At 40.2% G+C, this 21,655-nt stretch overlaps 1 protein-coding gene across 1 annotated transcript; it reads left to right on the top strand.

Annotated features, from left to right (window-relative positions):
* Positions 1–633: 633 nt before the first annotated feature.
* On the top strand, positions 634–20,875 carry SLC5A7 (solute carrier family 5 member 7). Its single transcript, XM_052648949.1, has 8 exons — positions 634–811; positions 4,979–5,092; positions 5,834–5,989; positions 11,618–11,766; positions 12,583–12,726; positions 15,937–16,090; positions 18,032–18,249; positions 20,246–20,875. The coding sequence occupies exons 1-8, from the start codon at positions 634–636 to the stop codon at positions 20,873–20,875; spliced, it is 1,743 nt and encodes a 580-aa protein (XP_052504909.1).
* The last annotated feature ends 780 nt before the right edge of the window (positions 20,876–21,655 follow it).

Raw genomic sequence — 21,655 nt, 5'->3', positions numbered from 1 at the left:
AGTTTAATGGCTGCCGTAACTTAATCCTCCCGCACTTGTTGAAAATTGGAGGCCCATGTTGTTTTGAAGTTGATCTTCCTAAATTTTTTCCCCAGATATTTGGGTTAATTTTGGAACCACTCCCTGAAGATGTTTGAAAGGAGGGATGGGATGATGATTGAATGAATGAATGATTATGCATAGGTTCTCAGAGTGATCCTTTATGATGCATCTACACTGCTGAACAATTCTGGATCGAATAGTACTCGAATAGTACGGTGGTTCCAAAATAAGTACAGACTTGCTGATTGTGAGTGACTTCTTGCCCAAGTAACTGGGTTAAAACATGACACAGTTAATTTTACATTGCAAGAATTTAATACAAAATAAGCACATTCCTTAAACAGCAAAACCCGCATTTTCTGTTTCTTGCAAACCCAAGACACGGTTCAGTTGTTGAACAGAAATAGAGTGATGGAATGGAGGCTTGTTGGCAGCCACAGGTGAACTTGGGATTTCAATGCACTTCTTCTTTAAGTGGCCACCGCTCAGGAGCCAGGTGGTATTTGCTTGGCTGGCTTGTAAGGCATCTGTGTTTTCGCAGAAGTCTTAATGAAGTAGCTGCCGCAGCAGAGCCCAAAGCCCTCAGTGACAATGGATTTCCAGGTGGAAGGGCTGGTAGCCATCGTGGTGTTCTACATTCTCATCTTGCTGGTTGGCATCTGGGCCGCCTGGAGGACCAAGAACAGTGGCAGTGCGGAGGAGCGTAGCGAGGCCATCATCGTAGGCGGCCGAGACATCGGGCTGCTGGTGGGTGGATTCACCATGACAGGTGGGTCCCCTCACACCCACCTTTGTGCCATCCCTGCCATAGCTCTTCAGGGGAAGAAAGCAAACCTTGTTCCTTGTCCTTGAGGAAGTCTCTGTGTTCACTACCTATATACTTTTCAAATATTTTCAACCCAGTAGCACTGGACCAAATGATGTTATCAGTTACTGGACAGAACATCAGTGAGAGAAATCTGGGCTCTGGGCTGCTGGGTGGGTGGAAGCAGTGAAAACAAAGAGGTGGGGGAATGTGCAGAAATGCCTGAGTCTCACAAGTTGTGTTCCTGTTCATCGATGTGATGCAGACAGCATCTCCTTTTACTCCTTACTACAGGCATCAAGTTGTGACTGAGCTGTCTTAATGAATGCTAACTAGTTGATGAACACTAACCAGTGATGGTTTTAAAACTAAATAAGTCAATTTGGGGGCAGCCCAATTCCAAATTGATTGATGTCCTGTCTTGAAACCTTATTCTTCCATGTAGTGAAGTAATTTTACTCACAGGAAGACGATCACGTGTTATGAATCCCCGGTTCTGAGGAAAAGGTTTCAGGAATACTGATACCAAAGGGAAACACCAGGGTGTGTCTTAGTAAGAATCCTTCAGCCACCAACTGCAGCTATCACCCATTCAAACCCCTCCATGCCAGAATCCCCCAGAGTCTCTCCTCCTTTGCCCAGAGGTGGTTCTGATTAAGTGGTGGCTTGTTTTTCTTTTCTATTCTTCTCGGTTGTTAATATCTTCAAATAATACTGAAAAACCACAATTTAAAATTATATCCATACTGTCACTTGATGCATATTCACTAACATCACATATTTCATTTTAGAGTTGTATTAGGTTTTTAAATATTATCAATATAATCCATACCAACAGGATTACTATGAGTGCCCAGTGGAGAAATATCCCACTGGAAACCATATAAGAATGATACCAAATTTCAGTCCCGAAGTGCTAGTTAAAAATCATTAACCCTGTATTTCAAAAAGCTTTCCAAACCAGTCTGGGCAGACTACATCCCTGTTTGGCCATTTGAAACTTACAGTGTCATAGAATAATTTATTGATGATCGATTCTGCCTCTCAGATATTCACATTTTGTTTGTTTAACTCTTAGCCAACCATACATGGTTTTGTTCGATCTTACAGCACTCGAAAGGGCTCCAGGCTACGTCAGGACCCAGACTTGTGTGGTTAGTAAGGACCAGAGCCAAGTCTGGCAGCCACACAGTGAACCACACCCAGCCTCTCCCCACTTCTCCATAAAGGTACCCAAGGTGAAAAGAGCACTCTTTTACCCTCTGTTTCTCATTTTTTCTACATAAACACACATACAGAAAAAAATGTATTTTACAGAATATTTTCTATGATGCATAATAAATAAAACCAGAAAAAATACAAAAACATGAAGAATAAGAATCACCCACTTACCTATCACCTGCAGATGTTTACTGAAACGTTGGTGCAGATTTTCTTGTTTTTTTTTTTTCTTATTATCCAGCTATTGATGAATAATACAGGCACCTTTGTATCTTCATCTTCAGTTTTCATTAGAGCACAAATATCTCTTCTTTCCTCTAAAGACCCACAAGGGATACTGTTATCTGAAGTGAATTAAAGCATTGTTAATTATATCTCCCTCAGATTTCTCTTTTGACAAAGAAAATAAGAAGAAAAGCAAAATGAAATGACAGTTGTTGATTTCACTCAAATGATTGAAAAGAATAAATGAACTGTTGCATACTAAAGTATTTTATTAATCATAAATTATAGTAATTTTCTATTACTCTAATTAAATAATACATTAATTATGTTCATAAAGATAATATCTCAGAATTTGTTCTTTTATCATTTAGGGTGATTTTAATCTAATAGGCTATTAAACTATATTGAAAAAATTTGAATTGTGATATTTCTTATAACGTGTCCTGCTTAAACTTAGCTTTTAAAGATTTTTTTCTCAGAACCAAACAGAGCCTTGATCAATATCATAGTTCAATTAAAATCTGAACCATATTATCTAAACTTGTCAGATTCATTGATTGTGTTATTTGATAAGGAATAAAAATTGAAAATAAAAATGCATATGATTTAAAAGAATCCTTATTCTCAAGAATCTGATGTGAAAATATATGAACATGCAAATAACCATATTGATAACAATAGAGGGACTTTAATTACAAAAAGTACTCAAGTCTGCCTGTCTATATTATAATATTTTAATACTATAGTTTGTAAGTATGATATTTTAACTCAAGTACGAGTTTTCTTTCTGGAAATGGAGAGGAGACCTACACAATGAAAAATGATCACTAATAAATGTTGTGCTAGTAAGATCCAATAAGATCACTAATAAGACCAATAGGCATTTACTTAACGTGGCAAAACATTTCTTGTGTGGTGTTAGGAGTCACAAATACCTGACAGGAAGGTGAGGTCTCAGGGGCTGTGCTGTGAGAAGTCATTGCTCTAGGTCCTGGATACTTGCCATTTGTGGGGGGGTTGGGAAGGAAAGTCTTTAAAATTTCACCAGGTTTAGGATAAGAAAAGCATATCATAGCATTTGTTATTGATCAACACCATGGAAAAGCTGCTGTGAAGACGAGGTGGCTGCTAAATATCATTTGTCCACTTGAGGATTTTGTGTATAAACGCTCCATTTGTGTATGTAAAGTTCCTTTGCAGGAAGGTCTTTTCATGTTGACCTTTTAAAAATTGGATCAACCACTGAAGGCTCTCTCTCCTTTGCTTTGTTTTGGATTAAATGCCAGATAAATTTTGGCAAGAAACACTTGTCTTTGGCAGTTTCATAAACAAATTATTTGTTTTATGAACATTCTAACTGTGAAATTTCAGAGAATTTTTCAGAGTCAAATTTTATTCCCCATTGCAGCCCAGAATTCACTCTCATATTTAGTAAGCTTCATGCCAGCCTCTATTCCTCATAATTTCACAGCAATTATACCTAGGGATTACTGTAAATAGTTTGACGATACTCTTCAAAGGGTATAAACTGCCAAGATTAGAATGTTCCATTAACTTTAGCATTTCAGCAAAAATCAACTACTGCAGTTCTTCTCAGAGAAAATGATAGAGTTTACAGATCATTCTGGACCCAAAGTTGTTTAATCAAAACATGTTTTCTTTGATTCTATGGCCTCCCTCCTTCAGCTGTTATGCTACAAAAATGTTATTAAATAATATCTGAAGAAGACATAGTTCTTATTATTCTTTATGAAATATCAAATGTCTGCCTGAAAGACCCAGATTAGAACAAAGACTTGCAAATGAGCATGCAGTCAACATTTTAATTCTCCTGAAGGCTGACCCAAGCCCTAAGTGTAGGTCAGGTCCTTAGGGAGACAGAGAAGGAAAAAGCAATTTAAGCTCAATTACATCACCTGGCACCCTCCTCCCTGCACTTCCTTAACAAAGTAAGGTAGTAAGTACAAATACATTATCGTTTAGAATAGATTTGCCAAAACCCTATGCACCCAGCATGTTTATGAAGTGACTCTAGTAAAGGAAAGCACCCACACCCACAACCACACATGCATACGTGCACACACACACACTTCACTCCTTGAAGACAATATTCATGATCAATGAGGAAAGATCAATACAATTAAAATAAAAGGCCCTTGAAATCAAGACACTTGACTCCATGTTATGGAAGCTAGGGGGAGAGTTGTAGCATTATTAAGAATGGAAGCAGTCGTGAAATATATCACATATGATCTCAGACTTTGTGATATTATAATATCATTTCAAAATGTTCATGACTCAGTGGATTTAGAAAATATCCAGGGCAACACTGTTCAGTGGAAATATGATGTAAGCCACAAATGTAACCTTCAATTTTCTACATATCACTTTTTAAAAAGCACAAAAAAAGGTGAATTAATGTAAATAATAGAATTATTTAACTCAGTATGTTGAGAATGTTTTAATTTTGTTGTGCAACCGGTACAAAAAAGATTGAGAAGTCTTAACACTTATTTTTCCATGATGAGTCTTAGAAATCCAAAGTGGAATTTTCACTCTTCGATCACTTCCACCCAGACCAGCCATGTCTCTGGGGGCAGTCCCACAGGCCTCTTGGGGCTCAGGGGCGCCCTGTGGGGACCACAGGCATGACACATCTCCCCTTCGCTTCTCATCCTGTTTCAGCCACCTGGGTTGGAGGAGGCTACATCAACGGGACAGCCGAGGCCGTGTATGTTCCAGATTACGGCTTGGCGTGGGCTCAGGCACCCATTGGATATTCTCTTAGTCTGATTTTAGGTAAGAAAAGCTTTATACCTGAGTGACTCAGTCAGTAAAGCATAAAGATTAGGAGTATAAATAGCAACCAAAAGAATAAGTCAAACAGCATAACTATTGTGGGAAATGCCACCAGAAATCCCACCGAAGTCACTGTTATCAGAAAGTGGTAACACGAATGTGTAGCTGACTGGATCTCTTGATTATGGAATATGTAGAAAAAATTCCCTTAATCATTTTGCAATCATCGCAGTGAATTTCTTAGTGTAATGATGTTTTTTATTTCCAAAATAGTGCAGGCATGTCATTAAAAATGAGTCAATTTGAATTGTACCTGAATATCTTGTTTTAAATCAAACTAATAAAAGATCAAGAATATTATTTAACACAGTTCCTATTTTTTCTTTTTTATTTTGCTCTTAGAATACTTTTGTTGGATCTTGTGCTTAATCAAATAATACAGGTGCATAGACATTTAAGGGAGTGCTGAGCTGGTCCACATTTTTCAGCCCACATGATTTGTCCGTGCTATGTACAGCCTTGGATGCCTACAACAGTCGTTGTGTTAAGGGATTTTCACTTTATTGCTAAATATTTCTTGGCCCTGTACTCACAGGATTTTGCAGATTGATTCCTCAACACATAGAAGTATTCTAAAAAATTCATTTCCCTTGAGAAATTATACACAGTAAAAGGTTAGCAAAGACTTTTATATTGCAGATTTTCAATTTTCTCTTTAACTCTTGTTTGAATTTCCTTTAGGTGGTCTGTTCTTCGCAAAACCCATGCGTTCCAAGGGCTACGTGACCATGCTAGACCCCTTCCAGCAGATCTATGGGAAGCGCATGGGTGGGCTGCTGTTCATCCCTGCGCTGATGGGAGAGATGTTCTGGGCAGCAGCCATCTTCTCAGCCTTAGGTGAGAACCAACGAAACATCCTTCTGCATGCAGGGAGCTTCCCAGGTGGTGCTAGTGGTAGAGAACCGACCTGCCAATGAAGGAGATATGGGTTCGATCCCTGGGTCAGGAAGATGCCTTGAAGGAGGAAATGGCAACCCACTCTAGTATTCTTGCCTGGAAAATCCCATGCACAGAGGAGTCTGGTAGGCTATAGTCCATAGGGTTGCAAAGAGTTAAACACAATTGAAGTGACTTAGCACACACACACACACTCTGGTTGAACAAGCATTAGATACACAGCTTTACTATCTTCAGCCACAAGCCCCAGCCTCGCTTACCTAGATTAACACCACCACCCTGCTGCTTACAAGGCCACCCTTCTCCCATGATCTTCACACAGTAGATTAGATTGAATCTGATCACACCCCTTTACTGCTTAAAACCAACCTTTAGACTGGGCTGGAAGAGCTTCTTTTGGACTCTTCCTTCTCCCTTCCTCCAGAACTTCACAAGCCCAGTGACCCCTCCTTAGGATGCACAGCCCCCACTTTCCATTCAAACCAACCAGGAAGAGCCTTCAAATCTTCTACAGATGTCACCTCCTCCAGGCAGTCATCCTGAACTTGCCAGATGCCTTTCCTCTGGCATTCTGTAGGAACCAGAAATTTTGTTTTCACTGGATTTATTACTTTGTATTTACATGGCTATTTATCTATTTCTCAGGTTCCAAATGGTCACAAAAGGAATTATGAATTTCTTGAAGGCAGGGCCTGTATCTTATTAACTCTTATTGTCCCATCACACATGAATGAATGAACTAATCACCCATAGCTACACTTTCTTCAAAGGAGAAAAAGGAAAACAACAGTCTTTCCTTTCTCAATGAATCCCATTTCATCCAGAGTGTTGGAGTGTAGACATATTCAGGGATTTGAAAAATGCACTTAGAGTCTTTGGGGTCTAACTTACTTCCAAGATCCATCCATGCTAAGGACAACCTGTGCTTGAGTTCTTAGCCCACTCATAAAACCTAGGAAGTGAGAGAGTTCAGTGGGATTGCAGGCGAGCTTCAGGCTCAGTCCCCTCCTTTTTCATCCAGAATAAGTCTAAGTCATCCCACTGAATGTTGAGTTCCTTCCTGAAGACTCACATTGTTGGGCCTTCCTTGTCCTTCCTCTAGGAGCTGTGTCTTTGTGCGACATCCAGGACACTGTCATCTCCATCTCCTCTTCCAAATGGAAGCAATGGGCTTACATCTTCAGTCAGGCTTTAAGTGGCCCAAAGAAAAGTCAGATGACACGAGTCTCCTGTGTTATGCATTAGACTGCAGGCTACTCTTCTGGTTCCGGGGTTGTCATCAGATTTGGTCTCTGTAACATCAGATAATATTTTACACCACTCTTCACTTCTTTCTCTCTAGACTCCTATATAATTGTATCTGATTTTGTTGGTCTCCAACTGTCAGATGAAGGAATGACTTAATGTAGAAAAGAAGTGAATTTAATAGGTAAATGATTTTTACTGTAATAATTCAGTGAAAATATTGCACTTTCCTGGCACTGAGTGGTCATGCTCCACAACCACCCCTGTCATATCCTAATGAAATTTTACATAAACACACAGCTCCCTTCCCACCTTGTTCTCAGTAGCAATGGTAGTTTATTTGCCATTGGTTTCAAAGCCAGAAAATTTTGGTTTTAAGAACAAACTGCCTGCTGAGATATCAAAAAAGGAGTGGGCTGAATATCTAACAGAATACAAAATGTTCACTCTCACTGAATAAGGATCAATTCATGTAACAGAGCCCTAAAGGGAGGATAGAATGAAAACCTATTATTTCTAAAGTACTTTGGAAATACAAATCATAATAGCTAAACTCTGAACTTCAGTGCAAAGAGTTATTTTAGTAAATATGTGTCTACATTTGTGTGTATGTCAACATACATGTAAAATATGTTAATGTCTCCCTCTTTGCATACACATGTATCAAAGAGTATTTATGAAAACATGACTGCTATTCTTGAAATACATGCTCTAGTTAAAAAAAATGTGTATTTCAATTTAACAGCTATGTTTTCTTCAAAAATAATAGTTGGATATACTTCAAAATTAGTGTTTATTAGAAATAGCTCGGGACAAGATATTTTACCACTTTACTATGAATGTGCATAGCTCACCTGCAAAATTTAGGAGTATCTCAAACTGTCTTCTCAATATATAGAGACAACATCCTTACAACTTCTTAAAGAAATGTGTATTTACATAACAGATCAAATCCAGAGAATTTTTATAACTTTATTTGCAGTATATTTATTTTTCTGGCTGCATGAGTAAATTAATATTTCACAGCAGCTCTGGAAGTCTAGGTTTGGTTTTACTCACTATAAATGATGGAATGATTTAGAAAATATTTTAGAGAAAAAAATTCATTACAAGCTTAATAGTGAAATGAAAGTTGGTGGCTTCTTTAAAGCCACTGAGTTATTGCCAAATGACAGCTTTTACTAGAATGGCAACCCACTCCAGTGTTCTTGCCTGCAGAACCCCCTGGACAGGGAAGCCTGGTGGGCTACAGTCTATGGGGTCTCAAAGAGTCGGACATGACTGAAGTGACTTGAAAGTGAGAACTGAAAGTGAAGCCGCTTAGTCATGTCCAACTCTGTGCAACCCCATGGACTGCAGCCCACCAGGCTCCTCCATCCATGGGACTTTCCAGGTGAGAATACTGGAGTGGTTGCCATTGCCTTCTCCAGAACCAAGGACTAAGATCAGTCAAATTCTTTATTGTATAAAGTGAAGCCACTCAGGCGTGTCCGACTCTGTGCAACCCCATGGACTGTAGCCCACCAGGCTGCTCCATCCATGGGATTCTCCAGGTGAGAATACTGGAGTGGGTTGCCATATCCTTCTCCAGGGGATCTTCCTGACCCAGGGATCGAACCTGGGTCTCCCGCATTGCAGGCAGACGCTTTTACCATCTGAGCCACCACACACTAAACTCTACATCTTTAGGCTCCTCATCCAGTAATCTTTCTTCTGTAACATAAAGCCTCTCTACCTTTGGAGGTGTAGGATTAATAGAAATTGCACCAGAGGGTGGAAAATGAAACAGTATTCAAAAGAAGTAGAGTAATAATTGAACTTTTCATAATTCATGGGATGTAACTTTAAAATATTGTTATTACAGTAGAAAGCTAGACCAAAGGTGAATGGGAAAGAATTGCAACTAAAGTTTCAACATGAAGTGAATAGTCTCAGGAGAAAGAAAAAAAAAAGAAAACTTGTTAAATATCCATACAACAATAAGTCGGTTGTCCAAAGTCACTTGTAAATAACCAACTTTCCTTTGTCTTTTGCTCCCAATTCTTTCCTAAGATTTTCCTTTTCTCAGTTGGTTTTTACTAAAGAAAGTAATTTAATTTTGATACCAAACCATGGGCTTCCCTTGTGGCTCAGCTGGTAAAGAATCCACCTGCAAATGCAGGAGACCTGAGTTCAATTCCTGGTTTGGGAAGATCCCATGGAGAAGGGAAAGGTTACCCACTACAGTATTCTGGCCTAGAGAATTCCATGGACTGTATAGTCCATGGGGTCGCAAAGAGTCGGACATGACTGAGTGACTTACACTTTCACTAAACCAAAGCACTAAGAAGAAAATTCTTTTGAAATATATTTTGCATTGTTATCTCAGATCAAAATATCTCATTAGATATTGAGATATCTATAGATAATGGATTTAGATAATGGATTTTCATCTCAGATGGGCTGCATATGCTATTAGCATGCAATTGAGAAGTGAGGATAGAATGTAAGATTGCAGTTAATGACTCAAAAAAATCACAGTGTGTTGCATGTACATTAGTGTGAGAGGAATATCATTGCTACATTTAATAATACAAGATATAAACTATACCACTCTTGAGAACAACAGGAAAGGGGTGTGTAGAACAACAAGTGAAAGCTGAACTGGCAGCACAAAACTCCACAGTGGTCCAGCTATCCATACCATGATATTAATATTCTATTAGAAATGTAGACATCAGTAAACACAATAAACAAAATCATGAAGTTAGAAAAGCATCAGTTCAGTTCAGTTCAGTCACTCAGCCGTGTCCGACTCTTTGCGACCTCATAAATTGCAGCACGCCAGGCCTCCCTGTCCATCACCAACTCCCGGAGTTCACTCAGACTCAGCGTCCATCGAGTCAGTGATGCCATCCAGCCATCTCATCCTCTGTCATCCCCTTCTCCTCCTGCCCCCAATCCCTCCCAGCATCAGAGTCTTTTCCAATGAGTCAACTCTTCGCATGAGGTGGCCAAAGTACTGGAGTTTCAGCTTTAGCATCATTCCTTCCAAAGAAATCCCAGGGCTGATCTCCTTCAGAATGGACTGGTTGGATCTCCTTGCAGTCCAAGGGACTCTCAAGAGTCTTCTCCAACACCACAGTTCAAAAGCATCAATTCTTCGGCGCTCAGCTTTCTTCAAATAGATTGATTTCTAAAGCGGGTTTACAATTTTGATGAATCTATAGTGATGGAGATCACTGTAAAGTATGACGCTTGCTGATACTGAGCTGCATGAGCTGTTTGTATATTTTGGATATTAATCCACTGTCAGTTGCTTTGTTTTCAAATATTTTCTCCCATTCTGGGGTTGTCTTGTTTGTGGTTTCCTTTTCTGTGCAAAGACTTTTAAGTTCAATAGATCCCATTTATTTATTTTTGTTCTTATTTTCATTACTTTAGGAGGTGAGTCAAAAGGATCTTGCTGCAATTTATGCCAGAGAGTGTTCTGCTTCTATTTTCCTCTAGGAGTTTATAGTGTCCAGCCTGGGTAGCCAATAAGAACCTACTACAGAGCACAGGGAACTCTACTTCTTGCTCTGTGGTGACCTAAATGGGAAGGCAATCCAAAAAGAGGGGATATTTGTATATGCATAGCTGATTCACTTTGCTGCAGAGCAGAAACTAACACAAAATTGTAAAGCAACTATACTCCAATAAAAAAAAAGTTTAAGGGAATATAAAAACCCTTAAAAATGATGCTAAATCTATGACTCTGCAGTACATTTGTATCCTAGGAACAAGATTGGAATGCTGCAGGAAATGAATAAAATAAAAGTAATCTTTCATAAATTTGAAAAAGTTGGAAAGTGCAATTTTATTACCAATTTTATTATTTTCTCCTATGAATTTATTTCAAACCCTGGTACCTTAGACCATGTGTCATCTAATAAAAGCTGACAGAGGTCAGAGTTAATGCAAAAGAGCAAATCAATGCTAATTGTAAAATGAGAAGCTGGGTGGTTATGCTCATCATAAAGGCTTGTTTTTCTCATGGATGTGAGTAAATACACTGCACGTGTTCAATAAAGTCAGAATTTCAGGCAGCTGATGGAACGATTGCAGGACCTTATAGTACTGTTCAGTTCAGTTTATGTCATGGAATTCTGTAATCAAGTCATGAGTTTCAGGTTTCCTCATAAATAAGTGAGCAGAGCACTAATTTCAGAAAGAAAGAACAGTTTAGAATGTGTGTGTGTATGTGTATATAAACACAGATGTGCGCAGGCACACTCAGGTTACTGAGAAGGAAGAGCTGGACTGTGGAACTTCAGCTGGGCTGTTCCCATCCCATCTCTGCAGGAGCCACCATCAGCGTGATCATCAGGGCCAGTGTGCACATGTCTGTCATCGTCTCTGCGCTCATCGCCACCCTGTACACCCTGGTGGGCGGGCTTTACTCTGTGGCCTACACGGATGTCGTTCAGCTCTTTTGCATTTTCGTGGGCCTGGTGAGTAGAACCATTCACAGAGTTCCTTCTTCCTTTCATCCTCCCTCCCTTCTTCCTTCATTTCTCCTTTTGTAAGAGATGACATGGTATTTCATACTAACTCAGCAAAAACTAATAGAAGTCCTATTTCCCCACCATGGCTAACACACAGTAAGTCATACAGTATTGGAAATTTTGCTCTTCTCCATGGATTACTTGGATGAAAAACTCTAATCACATTGTGAGGTTTTGACAGAAAAGTGCCCTCAGTTAGCTCTTAGGAAGGTCTCGGGGCTCCTTTCCTTCATGCCTACATTTGATAGAAACATGTGTGATCTTCCTTCAAGGACTTCTGTCAGAGTTAAAATTTAAACCTTGACCCTGATCTGTGTTTTCCTCTTAACCTTTCCATACATTAGTTTTGGTTATGCCATGAAACTGCTCCTAGGGTATAGAAATTATTTTCAATCAAATCTTCCCAGTCACCCTAAGGAATGGATATCTTCTAATTCTAAGAAAATACATGTTTTATATATATATACTCATATGTTTTGTATAAACATATGTAAAGTTCTCAAATTCAGTGTTTTCTTCCTGAAGGTTTTGCAGTCAATGTGATATGGCATAATTAGCTCAGAAGCTGACAATGTGTTACTCTAACTTTTCTAAATCAGTGTTCCTCGGTGTCCACAGAGAACATACTTTCAGGTCCTCCCCTGAACAAGAGGAATGACCAAGCTGAGCCATCTATGAGAAAAAAAGAAAAAAAAAACTAATACATGAAATTTTTCATGTCCCAGATAGCCACACTAATGCTTTCACGAACTCTGGTTGCAGTGGATCAGCGTGCCGTTCGCGCTGTCCAATTCTGCAGTTGCTGACATTGGCTTCACTGCCCTGCACACCAAGTACCAGAAGCCTTGGCTGGGGACCATCGAGCCATTTGAAATCTACACATGGCTTGACAGCTTTTTGTTGTTGGTAAGTGACACACATGTCCATCCTCATCTCAGTGCTCATCACCACCCCTGGACACCCTGGTGAGCGGGCTCCCACTCCTTGCTCCACCTTCCCATTAGAGCTTCTGTTCATCAGTGGAGGCCAGATTGTACCTGACTTACAAACCTTGATGACCTACGTGTCCAGAGACATAGGTATGTAAATTATGTATAACAGTTCATACAGTCATTGAAACTATTGATGAAATACTTATCAACACTGTAGATGTTAATGATAGATTGATTTACAGGTTGCAAAACAAAGGGAAAGTTTTGGAAGCATATAGAGTTGAGGCATGGGATTATGAATTTTAGAATTTCTCCGTGTTTTATTTTATTTTGTTTATTTTTGCTTTCGAGCTTGTCCAGTTCCATTCAGTTGCTCAGTTGTGTCCGACTCTTTGCGACCCCATGAACCACAGCACACCAGGCCTCCCTGTCCATCACCAACTCCTGGAGTTTACCCAGATTCATGACCATTGAGTTGGTGATGCCATCTAACCATCTCACCCTCTGTCATCCCCTTCTCCTCCTGCCTTCAATCTTTCCCAGCATCAGGGTCTTTTCAAATGAGTCAGTTCTTCTCATCAGGTGGCGAGAGTATTGGAGTTTCAGCTTCAGCATCAGTCCTTCCAATGAACACCCAGGACTAATCTCCTTTAGGATGGACTGGTTGGATCTCCTTGCAGTCCAAGGGACTCTCAAGAGTCTTCTCCAACACCACAGTTCAAAAGCATCAATTCTTCAGTGCTCAGCTTTTTTTATAGCCAACTCTCACATCCATACATGACTACTGGAAAAACCATAGCCTTGACTAGATGGACCTTTGTTGACAAAGTAATGTCTCTGCTTTTTAATACGCTGTCTAGGTTGGTCATAACTTTCCTTCCAAGGAGTAAGAGTCTTTTAATTTCATGGCGGCAATGACCATCTGCAGTGATTTTGGAGCCCCCCAGAATAAAGTCAGCCACTGCTTCCACTGTTTCTCCATCTATTTGCCATGAAGTGATGGGACTAGATGCCATGATCTTAGTTTTCTGAATGTTGAGCTTTAAGCCAACTTTTTGAGCTTGTATGGCTTTTATAAGAAGGAAATTGTTCTGAAGCCAATATGTGAGATACTGATAAACAAGCAGATATCCCAGGATTTGGAGCCAATGAGAGAGACAGTCAAAGAAGCAACTTCAGTACATTGTGATCTGGGAAGTTCCCTCATCAATTCCCTCACTCACATGATAAATATTTACTGAACACTGACTCTATGTCAGTTAGAGAATTGTCCAGTCTCCTCTCTAGCCACCCCCACACACCCTGACCTCTACTTGTACCAAATACACGGTGGTCTTCTGGCTGCCTCTTGCTTGCTTTCTTTTTCATGTTCGATTATTTCCTAAGAACTTTTCCTCCCTCCAGCTCCACCCACTGACACCCCTGGATGTCCAAGGATTGACTTGAATATCATTTCCATGGGCTTCCCTGGTTAGGGAAGTCTTCCTCCCTCCATTCCACCTCCCTCTGTTACCCCCCAAATGATTATTTCTTTCTCATTATTGTTCCCATGGTGCCTCTTTAGAGCATCAACAAATTACATTCCAGTTCAATGTCTCCAATTTTTTTTTTATAATATATTCTCAATAAGAATGTTAAGCACAGAAGTCTGTTCTATACTCTGTGGGAGAGGGAGAAGGTGGGATGATTTGGGAGAATGGCATTGAAACATGTAAAATATCATGTAAGAAATGAATTGCCAGTCTAGGTTCGATACAGGATACAGGATGCTTGGGGCTGGTGCACTGGGATGACCCAGAGAGATGGTATGAAGAGAGAGGTGGGATGGAGCTTCAGGATGGGAAACTCATGTATGCCCATGGCGGATTCATGTTGATGTATGGCAAAACCAATACAGTATTGTAAAGTAAAATTTACAAAAAAAAAGAATGTTAAGCACAACCCCAATGTAGGCATAGACTACTTATATGCACTGTACTACACATTGTGTGGAGAAGGCTATGGCATCCCACTCCAGTACTCTTGCCTGGAAAATCCCATGGATAGAGGAGCCTGGTAGGCTGTAGTCCATGGGGTCACTAAGAGTTGGACACGACTGAGCGACGACTTCCCTTTCACTTTTCACTTTCATGCATTGGAGAAGAAAATGGCAACCCACTCCAGTGTTGCCTGGAGAATCCCAGGGACGGTGGAGCTTGGTGGGCTTCTGTCTCTGGGGTCGCACAGAGTCGGACATGACTGAAGTGACTTAGCAGCAACACATTGTGTAAATTATTTAATAAAACAACAATCTCACAGTTAGGTACAAGGTAGAAATGAGTATAAAGAGAAATCTAGTATCTTCTCTATATTAGAAAACTCCTCAGTGCACTAGTTCTCCCAGTGGATGGGGATCTCAAGAGTAGAAATCACTTTTCACTCATCTTTGGGCTCCAAAACCATTCCACTGCCTGGCATGTGAATGGGATCCAGAAACATTCATTGGGTTATTTTGACTCAAATTAAACTTCATGATTTCAGAATATTAATGTTTTTGAGACAATTTTGTGGTGGTTAGAACTTCCAGATAAGAACAAATTGAAGGTTTCCGGGCAGTTTTAACACAGCTTAAAGTGGGTAAGTTAAGGAAAAGAAAATCTTGTGCTATGTAATTATGAGAGAGAAGAACTTGAAGAAATCTGCACAGTTGAAACTGTGACAATGACAGCAGTGAAGACGAGTGGCATGTAGAACCATTTTCAATACTTCAGAGTCTTGCTATACTTAAGTCAAGCAAGACTGAATGTGATTATTAAATATGATTACTGAATGATTAACTTTTTTAAATCTCATTTTAAAAATACCCAATAAGCATTATACACTCCCATGTGTAAAATAGACAGCTAATGCGGAGCTGCTATACAGCAGAGGGAGCCCAGCCTTGTGCTCTGTGATGACCTAGAGGGGTGGGATGTCAAGGAGAGGAAGGCTTAGGAGGGAGGAGATATATGTATGCATATAGCTAAGTCACGTTTTTGTAGAGCAGAAACCAACCTAACATGGAAAAGCAATTATCCCCCAATTTTGAAAAATTAAAAAAAATTTTAATAAATAAAAATAAAACCGGAAATTTTTTTAAAAATAAAAACAACTAATAGATGCTATTTGCCTCCACTCATCCTGCGTCCCCATGGCTCCCATGCAGATGCTGGGTGGAATCCCGTGGCAAGCCTACTTCCAGAGGGTCCTGTCTTCATCCTCCGCCACCTACGCTCAGGTGCTGTCTTTCCTGGCAGCTTTTGGGTGCCTGGTGATGGCTCTGCCAGCCGTGCTCATTGGAGCCATTGGAGCATCGACAGGTAAACCTCTAGCAGTTTCGCTGATTGACTCACTCAGGCTTCACCCAAGTTACCAGCAAGCACCCAGCTGCCCTCCCTACCCCACTTTCCCCATTACTCCCATCGTGTATCTGCCTTTGTTATATAAGACATCAACAAATCGTCTTATAGTTCAGACATTGTTTGACTGCTCACCTCACCAATAAGACATTTGTGAGCAGCCCCCAGCCCCATTGTTGGGATATTTATCAACTGTGTATCTGTGATCTTGTCAGCCATGGTTCTCAACCAACGTGCACACTGTCATCATCCAGGGAGGTGGAGGGACTCAAAAAATACTCGTTTCTATCCTACGCCACAGGAATTTTCTTTTAGTGACCTAAGATAGAGCCAGAGATCTGTGTTTTTAAAAGTTCCCTTTTAAAATTAAGTCAAAGCTGAGAACCAGTCAGTTAGTGGGAAGCTTCTATGTAGCACAAGGAGCTCAGCTCTGTGCTCTGTGACGACCTAGGGGAGTGGGATGCAGGGGCGGGGGGATGTGGTTTGAGAGGGAGTCTCAGGAGAGGGTGGGGATATATATATACGTAGGGTTGATTCGTGCTGTTGTGCAGCATAAACAAACACAACATGGTTAAGCAATTATACTCCAATTTTTTTTTTTAATGGGAAAAAAAAGTAGAGAACCACTGACTCAGAAGTTGACCTGCCATCACCATAACCACACAAGGATCACTTTGAACTTGAGACTTCAGTTTACATTTTCAATAGTTTGTTAATTAAAAGTTTCCTTTCTTGGAGAAATCAATCAATAAGTTTGTAAGTAAAGATAAACTAAAACACTAAGGCACTTAGAGAATATCTTACTCAAAATTGGTAAAAAAAAAAAAAAGTTTTATGACGTGATTACCTCCCATTTAGCCTCCATTCTGAACATTTTTTTAAGTTTTGTCCTTAATTTGATTGCACTTACTAATTACTCCTGATCCTTGGGTATTATTTCTGGTCCCATAATATTCCAGTTAATGCTATAAAACTGGCCAGATAAAAGCATGGCTTTGAACAACTGTAATAGAAAATGAGGGAAGGAAAAATGGTAGGATCCAAGGAAAACCACCCCTATATGGTCCTATAATCATGACATTAACGTTCAACAAATAAAAAAGGAGCTATACTAAACAACTGTTAAAGCTTCTGCTGTATTCTTCTTCCATACTAGTATAACTAAACAGTAAAGATTTATATGCAAAGATAAGCTTAAATTTCAAGTTCTTTTACCAAAGAGTCCAAAAACTGCCTGAAAATTTCAACCCCATACTTGCACTTTTTATTCAATAAAAACGGGACGGTCTTTGATCCATTCATGTTTATTTCTAATAAGTGAAATTCATGTTTGACTGCTCACCTCACCAATAAGACATTTGTGAGCAGGAATTTACTCGAGAGAAAAATAATGCCGAGGAAGCTCCCACCACAAGGCTTTACCCAGGAAGAGAATGGGTGAGAAGAGGCCCACTGTTGTCTTTATCCACGTCTGTGTATAACTGAGCAGTGAAACACTATGTGTTCTCTCACATTTCCATGTGGTTGGAGGAATCCTCTAGGCTTCAGCTTGAGAACACTTATTTTCAATGAGTCTGCACTAGATAACACCATTGTAACACTGCAGAAGAGAAATCTGTATTAAAAAATCTCACACCACCATATCCTGTGCAGGTCCTGTGGATAAGATTAAGTGTAACCAAAACCCATTAGACACCAGAATATAGGAGACAATGTCACTGGACCAATACATGGACTTGCCACCTAATTAAACTAACATACCCCACTGGACTAATTAGATTTCCCACCGATTAGACTAGGTCATAACTTCTGAATTTATTTCAAAAGCTACCTAGTAAATAGAAGAACTCCAGATGGATGGATAGATGGCTCTTTGGCTGTGTTTGTTGTTTCTGTCAACAGCCTGGAACCAGACTGCATACGGGCCTCTTGCTCCCAGGGAGAAACAGGAGGCAGACATGATCTTGCCGATTGTCCTCAAGTATCTCTGCCCCGTGTACATTTCTTACTTTGGTCTTGGAGCCGTTTCTGCTGCTGTCATGTCCTCAGCAGATTCTTCCATCTTGTCAGCAAGTTCGATGTTTGCTCGCAACATCTACCAGCTTTCATTCAGACAAAATGTAAGAATAGTTATATTTTCTTTAACATTACATTGTTGTTATTGTTCTCATCCTTGCACTTAGTGTGTAGGTATTATTCTATATTATTAATAGTCTTTGTGAAAATCTGACCCTACCTTGATTCCGCACACAAGGTTAAATGATGATGCACTTTAATAGTCTTTGTGAAAATCTGACTCTACTTTGATTCCGCACACAAGGTTAAATGATGATGCACTTTATTTATGAAGGTCTTTCATATATGTTGTATATGAAGGCTTCCCTGGTGGCTCAGACGGTAAAGAATCTGCCTGCAATGCAGAAGACCAGACTCTATCCCTGGGTCGAGCAAATCCTCTGGAGAAGGAAATGGCCACCCACTTCAGCATTCTTGCCTGGAGAAGTCCATGGATAAAGGAGCCTGGTGACTATAGTCCATGGGATGGCAAAGAGTCGAACATAACTGAGTGACTAATACACACATGAAGGTTTTTAATGCATGCTATTATTCACTCTAATACTGAGGGACACGCATCAGTATAACTTTTTCCCAAGAGGTGCAGTCATATTGCAATAATTTAAATGTCTTCTCTTTCTAATGAAGGAGTAAAATATCTTAGAAAATATCTTAGAAAAACTTCAAGTTTAAATACAGTAAGAAACTAAGGAAACCCTGGTGTAGGCAGAACATAGTGAGTCATTATTTCATAGATATCAGTGTGATGCTTGTTTTGCTCTTCACTTGAACCCCAAGTCCTCCTTTGTCAGGAAATAGCCTCTCAATTTGATTTTCCTCATTGAATCTGAGGGCATAGAGCAGCACACTCATGCTCACCGAGGGGCTTGTAGCCCTCTATACCTTCTTCCCTCACTCAGGCTTGGCTTTCTGTAAGTTTTCTAGGTCATGGTTAACACAATGGTCTCACTTCTTTTGTGTGTGTGTGTGAAAATCTTTATTATCAACACAATGATCTTTCTAAAATGAAGGCAAGAAAAATAAATTTTATAAAATACACAAACAACAATTTATTGATTATGTATGTTTTTTTACTTGCAGATGAATAAGATTGTGCTTAACAGTGAAATGAGATACATAAGAAATTAATCCTCCAGAGTACCCCCTTTGTGTTGTTATTAGCAATGCTTTGCTTTAGTTCTAATCTGCATTCAATTCCTAATTTTTCAATTTTCAAATTCCCTTTCTCAGCCTTCATTTAAATACACAATGTATAATACTTGTTTGAAAGTGAAACTGAAATTCCTCAGTCATGTCCGACTCTGTGATGTGACCCCATGGACTATCCAGTCCATGAAATTCTCCAGACCAGAATACTGGAGTGGGTAGCCTTTCCCTTCTCCAGGAGATTTTCCCAACCCAGGGATGGAACCCAGGTCTGCTGCATTGCAGACAGATTCTTTACCAGCTGAGCCACAAGGGAAGCCCAAGAATACTGGAGTGGGTAGCCTATCCTTTCTCCAGCAGATCTTTCCGACCCCAGGAATGGAACCAGTGTCTCCTGCATTACAGGCACATTCTTTACCAACTGAGCTATCAGGGAAGCCCATAATACTTTTTTAATTTCATGATTTTTTAAAAGCTTATAAACTATTCTTTGAAAACAATATTTATACGATGTTTTACAAGTATTGCCACATAGCATCTAAGTGGTGCCACTTGTTTTATAAGGCGGTTATTCTCAACGGAGAGAGGAAGCCAGATAGGCCACGCCCCCTCACTGCCACATTGCAGCATCTTGCGTCTCTTTCTGACAATCAGCGAGCAGCGCAAAGGTGCGCTCTGGTTCCTCCATACCCGTCACTGAAACTCCTCCCCAGGTCCACCATGGAGGCCACCTAGATTGCTCTGTTCCTTGCTGCTGGTTTTACCTGTAAGCTGTGCCATTTGAACCAGAGTTACTCTTTAGGGCAGCTTTAAAGCACAGAAAGGCATCTCATTCTCCTCCGGGAGAAGCCCGTACTTTCTGAGAAAAACTGACTCGATGGCGATTTCTTACAGGCTTCCGACAAGGAGATCGTCTGGGTCATGCGCATCACGGTATTCGTGTTTGGAGCTTCTGCAATGACCATGGCGTTGCTGACGAAGACAGTGTATGGGCTCTGGTACCTCAGCTCTGACCTGGTCTACATCATCATCTTCCCGCAGTTGCTCTGCGTGCTCTTCATCAAGGGTACCAACACGTATGGGGCCGCGGCAGGTTACGTCTCGGGCCTTTTCCTGCGAGTCACTGGCGGGGAGCCCTACCTGAACCTGCAGCCTTTGATCTTTTACCCTGGCTATTACATTGATAAAGGTGGCATATATAACCAGAGATTCCCATTTAAAACCCTCGCCATGATGACCTCATTTTTATCTAACATTTGCATCTCCTATCTAGCCAAATACTTGTTTGAAAGTGGAACCTTACCACCAAAACTGGATGTATTTGATGCTGTTGTTGCAAGGCACAGTGAAGAGAACATGGACAAGACGATTCTGGTTAGAAATGAAAACATTAAACTAGATGAACTCGCACCTGTGAAGCCACGGCAGAGCATAACTCTCAGCTCGACCTTCACCCATCAGGAGGCCCTCCTGGAAATGGATTCAAGTCCAGAGGGCTCTGGGACTGAGGATAATTTACAGTAACCACATCTGCATAAAACTCTGCTTTCTCAGATGAGGCGCTAGAGCAGACTAGTCCTGAAAGGTTGGTTTGCAGCATATACAGTATATTTAAAAAAATAATAATAACAATGAGGAGGACAAAAATCCATAGAGTAGTTAACTTGCACAAATCCAAGACAAGTCAGAAGGAAGCACCCTTGAAGCAGCAGCTCTCTCTCCTTCATGGACATGTCTCATCTTCATTTAATTTTGACTCTTGGTAGTTTTGTTAAGTATCTGAACATGACTAAAATCCCACTCAAAAAACAGAAAGCCAAATAGAGTTTTCACCTTAATTATGGAAAAAGGAAGTTTAGATATGAGAAAGCCAAGGAGTTTGAGTAGCCTTGATCCTGACCTTGTTGGAGAATGCCCCAAGAGTCTGATTTAACTATCACCCTGAACTTATAAGAATAATTCCTGCCACTCCACTGGATGGTACAATGAATTTGTCAGCTGATTTCTCTGGTGTGATGAGTAATTTCTTCTTTTCTGTTAACGATAACATTTGCTGAATATGCAGTTTCTCTTTTACTGGTGATGTGTGTTATTCTGAGCACAGGCAAAGCAAACAAAAAAATATTGTGTAGCAGCATTTCTTGACATGCAAGGTAATAGTAAGAAAGAATGCATCATGGTAGAGTATTCCTGGCCCATTTGGATGTATCTAAAACTACCATGGAGAAGGAAATGGCAACCCACTCCAGTATTCTTGCCTGGAGAATCCCACGGACAGAGGAGCCTGGTGGGCTTCCGTCTATG

The sequence above is a fragment of the Budorcas taxicolor genome, chromosome 11, assembly GCF_023091745.1.
Source record: "Budorcas taxicolor isolate Tak-1 chromosome 11, Takin1.1, whole genome shotgun sequence".
NCBI lineage: Eukaryota > Metazoa > Chordata > Mammalia > Artiodactyla > Bovidae > Budorcas > Budorcas taxicolor.
The sequence above is the reverse complement of the archived record's forward strand: the minus strand, read 5'-3'. Positions and strand labels throughout refer to the sequence as shown.